This window comes from Solanum pennellii, chromosome 6 (assembly GCF_001406875.1).
Source record: "Solanum pennellii chromosome 6, SPENNV200".
NCBI classification, from domain to species: Eukaryota; Viridiplantae; Streptophyta; class Magnoliopsida; order Solanales; family Solanaceae; genus Solanum; species Solanum pennellii.
The window spans coordinates 2,729,193-2,737,389 of record NC_028642.1 but is presented as its reverse complement, the minus strand read 5'-3'; the positions used below and the strand labels follow the sequence as shown (position 1 = coordinate 2,737,389).

Sequence of the window (8,197 nt, the reverse complement as noted above, 5' to 3'; positions counted from 1 at the left end):
AAAAGTGGTTAAATATTAACTTCTTTGAGTCATGATTTATTTGACTTTGTTAATAATAAAATCTTTTTTATTTTCTTAGCATGTTTTCTAATGGAATTAAAACGTTTTGACCTTTGACTACGTGGAGTTTACATTGAAATATTAAATCGTGATACACTATAAAAAACGTAAAAACAATGTTGAGAAAGTTATATGTATTTTCGTAGCATATATTTGTGTGTGGATACACTTTAAAATAACAATAGTTTAAAAAGATGACTTAATAGGTTGTTATAGCAAATACACATGCAGATACAATTATTATCAAAATAAATATAATTCGATAGAAATATTATATATGTTTTGATATACTTATTGAACTCGTGAATATTTCACGATTATTATGCTATACACTCATACATCTATACAATATATATTTATTCAGCTACATATTGTATTTTCTTAATACTTGGATATGACCTTAAATATTTACTTAAGTTTGTTGTTAACAAAATTCTAATGACTATTAAATAAACAAGTATGCCACTAGACATTTGACATTCTTTGGTTTTGTTTTAATCTTCCTTTATAATGTAAGTATATAAGTGCATCTTTTATTGCAGTATTCTCTTTTTTTTCTTTTTAGATTTTAAGCAATCATTATTAATACAAATTATTATCGAACAAATAAAAATGGATTAACTTGTAAAGAATCAAAATAAAGTATACAAATAGCGGCATTAAGAATTGAATAATTAAAATTCAGAATAAACATAATGATTGTGGTCTTAATAATTATTATGTTTAATAACTATTGATTAATTGACGAACAAATAAATAACTCGTAAGGGGGAGCAAGTATCGAAATTTTGAGCCATCTAAAGTGAACACTTTCCATTATCTCTTTTTATGAGAGGCGAACACTTCTATCTTCCTTTTTGAGGATTTTAGGTCTGAATGATTACAATTCAGACCTTGAAAAACAAACAAATAAAATAATCTTAATAGTATGAATTAAGATTATAGATGTTCAATTAACGGCGCACAAACGATTGTTATGTTCATAGTGGGAGTAAGTATCGAAATTCTGAAGCATAAGGTTGAACCTCTATCATCTTAGCTAGCGATAAATATTTCTTTTCCCCCGCATCAAGACAATCCATCATCGACTTTTTCAAAGAGCACGAGCTTGGTAATTGACTATACATCCATTCTATTAGAGACTCCATATCATCCGCAAAGTCTTTCATGTGCCATTGCATTAGCTTGGGCACCATTATCTTCTTCTTACTTGTTACTCCTACTGAAGCTTCCAAATACTCCATTTTCGCTCTCTCAAGCTCGTTCGCGACTTCATCTGGTCTATAGATCCTTAGCTGAATTGCAACAACACAACACTAATTGTTAACACAATTACAAACTTGCATTCATATTGAATGTATTTAACTAGACACGATGTTTAAGAGTGACTTGTTGTCTACTATGATAGACGGTTGATATTTTGAAAAATGACAAAACGGTCACTTAAGTTTAAGGGTTGGTTCAAAATAGACACTTAAGTGTTTCATTGAACAATTTTAGTCCTTGAAGTTTGTCAAGAATTAACACTTTAGTCTACGTCAAATATTTAACGAACTCCGTCGATTAATTTTTTAAAAACTATGAAAAAAGAAACATTAGAAGGAACTTACATTTAAAGGTACAATTTTTGTAATTTTGCTATTTTAAAATTATTTCTTGAGTCTGATTTAACTATTTAAGATGTTTAACTATTTAAGGTGTAATTTCTATATATTTTTTTTTAGTGTCTTGTTTAATTTTGTGGATTGAATATTTTAGGATTTGGTTAGACTTTTAGGCATTTATGGTTCATTTTTTCACAACTATTTTCGTCAAACCTAACGAACATAAATTGTGAATTGGTTGACCAAGACTATAACTTTTGACAAATTTAAGGACCAAAATTGTTCTTCACATACTTAAAAGGGATTATTTTGAACCAATCCTCAAACTTAAAGGACCATTTTGTCATTTTTTTCAAAATATTTACGTAATTATAAATCATTTCATCAAAAATAAAATAAAAAACTTAAAATCAAGTTATTACTATACATAACAATATATCTTTTTTTTTTGAAACTGACTGGAAAAAAATGTGTCACGTAAATTGTAACGAACTTACCGCTGGTGAAGACCAACTTCCTCGACATAGTGAAAATGTGACATTAGGTTCTGGATATTCAAGACCATAAGCATTCCTCAAAAATCTTTCGTTATCATCTTTCAATCCCTTTAACTCCAAAATAAATAATTAAATTCATCAAGCCAAAGAATGATGAAAATTAATTAAAATGTATCTTGTAAGTTCAATTTAGAGTTTTTCTCTCATATGATTATTCAATTAATATATCTCCGGAAGTTAATATTTTTAGAAAAAAAATGACTTTCTTAAATAATTTAATTATTTGTTGAGTGATCATCTGAGTGTATTTACTCACATGTTCAGCGTCCCTTGGATGCCTAAGGATGAAATGTTCGATAGCTAACGCGTTAAGTACAATACCACCAATATTTATCGCAGCCTGCATGAAATTAGCAATAGATAGATTACGTAACCGAATAGAAAAAAAAATGTTGCTAATCCTATTTAACGACAAATTAATAACATATTATCAAAAAAAATTGTTAGATAGGCCAATTTAACGACAAATTAGAGGTGATTAAGTTAGTAGCTAATTAATTCTAGTTTTTTGTAGTGCTTATTTGTATTTTAGTACTATATTGACTCTTACAATTTTTTACACGAATATGTTTGAATCAAGTACTATTAAATTAAGCATAATCCGTCACTAACATATTATCAAAAAATTATGTTAGCTACGAACAATTTGACAACTGATTAAAGAGAAAGTTGAGAGGTAATTCCTTTATTTTTTTTTTCGTTGAAATAAAAAGTTGTGCATACCTTATTTACGAGAGACAATTGTTCCTCCTCTGTAGAAGGCAAACCGTGTTGTAGAAATGCCTGAATTTAGCATAAACAATAAGTTGTGTTATAAGTATTCATGTCAGTTTTTACGCATCAAGACTATTTTTATCTACCTAGCTCTCACAAACACGAATACAAAGTTTTTTCTAGTAATTTTATTTTCACTTTTAATAGAAAAAAAAAGAAGCTTAACATGTCTTACAGTACATTCATTATGCAGATATTATATATATTGATCCAAAATGCCAACTTTTGCTTGTATGTCAAGCATGTTATGCCCACATTGCTAAATTTTTGCATCATACTCCTGTAAATATTAGGGAAAAAATAATAATTAGAAAAGATAGAAATTGACGAATAATTGAAAAATGAGATTATTCAGGAATACATATTGAATGTTGAGATTACGCATTGAATTTCTGGTAGTAGATTTATAATCAAAAAAGTGTTTGTGATTGTTCCGGAGAAATGAATAAAAAAAGATATGATAGAGCTAGGACAGTTTTTGTATGAGGTCTACCCAATGCTAGATGCAGAGGCACATAATATATCTATCGTAGCTAAATAGCAAAATTCATCGCTATTGGCCTATTTCTATTTACCAATGTATTAGCTACAACTTAGCAAAACAACATGTTACCTTCAAGCAATTTAGCGGTAGATTATCAAAAAAAATATGTTAGCTACGAGCAATTTAACAACAAAGTATCAAAAGAATGTGTTATCTGAGAGAAATTTAGTGACAAATTATCAAAAAAATATGTTAGCTATGAGCGATTTTTGATATATTATCAAAAAAAAGTTATTAGTTGCAAGCAATTTAGCGACATACTACCAAAATAATATGTTAACTATGAATAATGTAGCGACCATTTATCAAAAAAACTATGTTAGTTGCGAGCAATTTAGCAACATATTATCAAAAAAAAAAAACAATTTAGCAACAAATTGTCAAATTTAGTAATTTAGTGACAGATTATCAAATGCTTAACAAAAGAATATGTTAGGTACGAGCAATTTAGCAACGAAGTTCATAGCTAATTCCAGTATTTCTTCTTATAGTGAAATTTGAAAAAGGTACCTCAATTTTCCCATTTGAGGAAGACATTCAGATATATGGCTTATATTAAGAGAAGTTCTTGAGATTTGGATGAAATTCTTGTATGATCCAATCTCTCTATGGCTTCCATCGGTGTCTAACAAGATCCCATAAGGATCAAGATTAGACGCGTAATCGTTGAACGCGAACGTTGGAGCATCAACAGCAGCTGATGAACAAGTTTTGGTACATATGAAGCTGCTTTTGGATTTCTTGGAAGAAATTAGAGATTGTTTTGCTATAGAATTAGATGTAGATGACCCTTTACTCTCTAATGATGCTTTGTTTAACTTGAGATATATACTTATTAAACATTTGAGTACTTCTTCTGACAACTTATTTGGCGTCTCTGTTTCCATTTCTATATCTGCAGATTGACTGTGGTGTCTGCGCCAGCTTCTTGAACCTCTGGAACTACTCTCAACTATTTCCTCTGCTTAATTTCACAACCAAAAAAAAAAAAACGATTGAGTTAAGTATATATGGATGTTACTATATATAGCTATAAAGAGAAATCTATGAGATTTTGAGTAATTTTTTTTTTGGTATCAGAGCTTCTATAACCTTAGTTAAGATTTTGAAGATTGGTAACAAGTGCATCTACGAAAATTGGAGGTTGGTGATGTATACATCAATGAAAATAAAGAAAAATACGAGTAGAAATTGTAATTATTTTTTTATGAGGGGTCAAATATGTAATTTTTTGAGAATTAAGTATATTGACTTACCAGTGAGATCAATTGGAGGGTGGAAGTCTATGGAAGAACCGACAGTGGCTCTTCTTTCTTTTCTAATTCGATATTGTTTTCTTAGTTGTTGATAGTTACTTGATCTCGAGGCCACATGAGGTTCCACATCTTTGTGTACTACTGGACGGGGAGGTGGTAATTGCTTTGAAATTAGTCGTTGATGTTGTACTTGTTTAAGTTGCAACATTTCCCATTTTTCGGCTAACTCTTTCTCTCTGTACAGCTTTAGCTTTAGCACGTCGACTTTTCTCTCTAACCAAGCTATCTCTTCTTCCGTCGCAACCATTTCTCCTAGTAGATGTTGAACCTGTAGTGATAAATTCAGAACTTAGAATTTACGAGAGTTTCAACAAACATAGAGAAAGGTTGACAAAGGTTATTAATTTTTTCACTTTTTGCATTAGAGTATCTATCTATCCAAAATTGCAAATTAAATTAGAGAAGAACACTATTAGTAAATCGCTAATTTTTTATTATTATAGATGTTCTGTTTGAAATTTGGTTGGCGTTTCGGATGGAAATGCCGTCGATTTCAATAAAAAAAATTAGTGATTTTCTGACGGTGAAAAAAGCAGAAGATAATACTCCATCTGTTTTAATTTATGTGAAACTTTTTCGTTTTTCGAGAGTCAATCAAAATTAAGTTTGAGCAGAAATTTGTGCAAGAATCTTCAAATTTTTTGAGATGAAATTTGTATATTTGTAAATTACTTAAAAAGTATTTGAAGTATAATTTAAAATGTTTAAAAGATCTATGAAAAACTTACGATAAAAATAGACTTATTTGAATTTCAAAATTTAAAAAATGTCACATAAATAATGAGACGAAAGGAGTATATATGTATGCCCTCCGACATTCACATGCTTTGGTCTTGAGTATCTATTTGACTATCTTTATCCAAAAATTCCAACTAAACACTATCAAAAAATCGCTAATTTTTAATGGATATTTTCATGGGAAATTGGCTCGTTGGTAAGCGGTTTCAGACAAAAAAGTCATTAGAAACGTTATCAAAGAGCCAATACCATAGAAAAATTAATGATTTTTTGATAGTAAAAGCAGCAGATTTGGTCTTAAGCGTATATTGACGATCTATCTCAAAAAAATCAAACTAAATGAGAAATTCTATCAGAATAGCGCTAAATTCTTACGAAAATTTCTTATGTAATTTGTCGAAAATTGACTTGTGGTAAAAAGTTTCAGATGGAAAAGTCATCAGAAACGTCACCAACAAGCCAAATTTCCGACGAATTAATAAAAATTAGTGATTTTCTAATAGTGAATAAAAGGAGGAGATATATATTTACGTACCCGACGAGGGAGGGTGGAGAGGGAAGGAAAAGAACCAACATTTGGTCTTTGTAATGCATATTGCAAAACTGTTTTCAGTTGAAGTTGCCCATCTAATTCTTCTCGCAATTCCTCAACCTATTAACATAATCGAAACATTCAAAAACATCAACAGATATATGTCAGATACAAATACGTACGATAATATTTTTGAAAAATACAAACATCTAAAATAGCTAGACATGAATATTAATATAATTACTACCTCTTCTTGAAGAAGTATTTTTTTCTGTTTCTCCTCACTTGGCTGCATCAACAAGTCTTCAAATTTCATCATTCAAAAATAAAATACTAAAATTTATTTTATTTTTGCCGAATTTTCAAAATTATTTAGCCAAGATATGTGTGAATATTTGATTCATCCACATATTTAAGATATGAGAATTAATTTAAAAAAAAAGAAAAAGTGAACGTGAGTTGCACCAACAAACTTTTAAGGACAAATTGAGGTGAGACAGGACGTGATGTCCATGAACTGTTTTAATATTCAACCGTTTGTCTGGTTGTCACAAGGGAATCATATTGTTTGGTTCCGAATTCGATAAAATTCAGTAATTTTGATTTAAACTTTATGTTCCAAATAATAATTTGTTTGATAGATAATTTAATTTATTTATGTTAGTTATTAATTATTATGTGAACAATCAAAAATATTTATTTTACCATATTTTCATCAATTGTCGTTTAAATAATTTGAATTTTGAACTACTATCTTTCATGAAAAAATAAAGAGTTTATATCAAATTCATATTAAATATTAGTTATTTCGACCGATCTAAGTCAAACCAATTCAAATAGAAAGATATTGAGTATACGTATCAGTTCAGATTTAGAACAATAATATATCTATTGTAATTTTATAAGTGAAGTTAAATCGTGGAAAGTGATGTGCTACGACCAATTAAAAATGTGTAAGTGAACATTTTTCATCAAAAAATTACACCTCCACCTAATCCATTAGCTACCTTTGCTCTTTTTTTTTTTATGATTCGAATCTATACTCTTTAAATGGGTGAAGGTGTCTATCACTTGAGCAAATCTTAAATTCTAAAACTATATGGAAAAAAAAACAATAATATTAAAAAAGTCATGTTGAAAATAGTATACAAAAGAATATCAACAATAATAAAGAAACATATTCAAAATAAAATAATAAATGGTCTAGAATCCATAAACTTCACTTTGACCTTTTATTTTTTGTTCATAAATAAAGTGATTGCAATACAATCACGAGCATAATTATAGTACCTAAAAATATAAAATAATTATTTGACTATGAAGAATAAACATAAAATAATTATATGCTTTGTTAATTCTTAACAACTTTACAAGGCACAACTCATGGATTAAATATACTAAAATTAAGTGACGTAAATTTAATTAGAAATTGTGTATCGTCAAATTAAGGGTGTATAAAATTGAATTGAAAATCGAATAAAATCACTTATTGTGTCAAACCAAGAAAAATATCCGAGTAGTGATTGGTTTGACTTGGTTTGGTATTGAAAAAAAATTCGACTATATTTGGGTTGGTTTGATTTTAACTAAAAAAAAAAACTGAGACCAAACCAACCCGATACTATACTATAATTTTAAAATTTTATTTTATACATAAAAATATTTACTTTGATGTAATTTTTAAATATTTCTTATACTTTTTCATAGTTTTTAATCTCTTAATATATTAGTTCAAGTTTGAAAATTAGAATTTTGAATGGTTCCATAAAGCTTATAGTCCACGGATGTTGGTAATTATAATAAAACTTAATTAAATCAAAATCAAATTAATACTAATACAAAGAGAAAAACAATTTAACCCTAAGATTACAATCATATTGAATATCTGTTCGTTGATTTTACATTGATTTAGACAATTTAAATAATCTAATTTTAGTTTCCTTTAAATATTTAGTCATATAACTAATACTTATTAAACTTATTTTAGCATGATTTAGTACTTCTAAATTATGATCATTTTCGTTATAACTTGTTAATTTGTAATTTTTTTACGCGATTTCATTATATATATA

The 8,197-nt window shown here is 28.2% G+C and overlaps 1 protein-coding gene across 4 annotated transcripts; it reads right to left on the bottom strand.

Annotated features, from left to right (window-relative positions):
- Positions 1 to 774: 774 nt before the first annotated feature.
- Positions 775 to 6,558, bottom strand: LOC107022033. 4 transcript variants are annotated; one of them, XM_027917466.1, is made up of 9 exons: positions 6,373 to 6,554; positions 6,129 to 6,245; positions 4,796 to 5,123; positions 4,050 to 4,503; positions 3,176 to 3,275; positions 2,945 to 3,004; positions 2,478 to 2,561; positions 2,162 to 2,275; positions 775 to 1,355 (listed from the first exon to the last, which is right to left on the bottom strand). In XM_027917466.1, the coding sequence occupies exons 1-9, from the start codon at positions 6,442 to 6,444 to the stop codon at positions 1,041 to 1,043; spliced, it is 1,644 nt and encodes a 547-aa protein (XP_027773267.1). In that variant the 5' UTR covers positions 6,445 to 6,554; the 3' UTR covers positions 775 to 1,040. The 4 variants fall into 4 exon arrangements, with proteins under 4 accessions (XP_027773267.1, XP_027773268.1, XP_015078230.1 ...); XM_027917467.1 differs by having other exon boundaries at positions 2,162 to 2,269; positions 6,373 to 6,552; XM_015222744.2 differs by having other exon boundaries at positions 4,050 to 4,500; positions 6,373 to 6,550.
- Positions 6,559 to 8,197: the final 1,639 nt, after the last annotated feature.

Coding starts and splice junctions, on each gene's coding strand:
- LOC107022033 (XM_027917466.1), bottom strand. CDS start 6,444: ATGATGAAATTTGAAGACTTGTTGATGCAGCCAAGTGAGGAGAAACAG. Junction 3,005..3,175: donor ATAATATCTGCATAATGAAT/GTACTGTAAGAC, acceptor TGCTAAATTCAG/GCATTTCTACAACACGGTTT. Junction 2,562..2,944: donor AATTGTCTCTCGTAAATAAG/GTATGCACAACT, acceptor AATTTCATGCAG/GCTGCGATAAATATTGGTGG.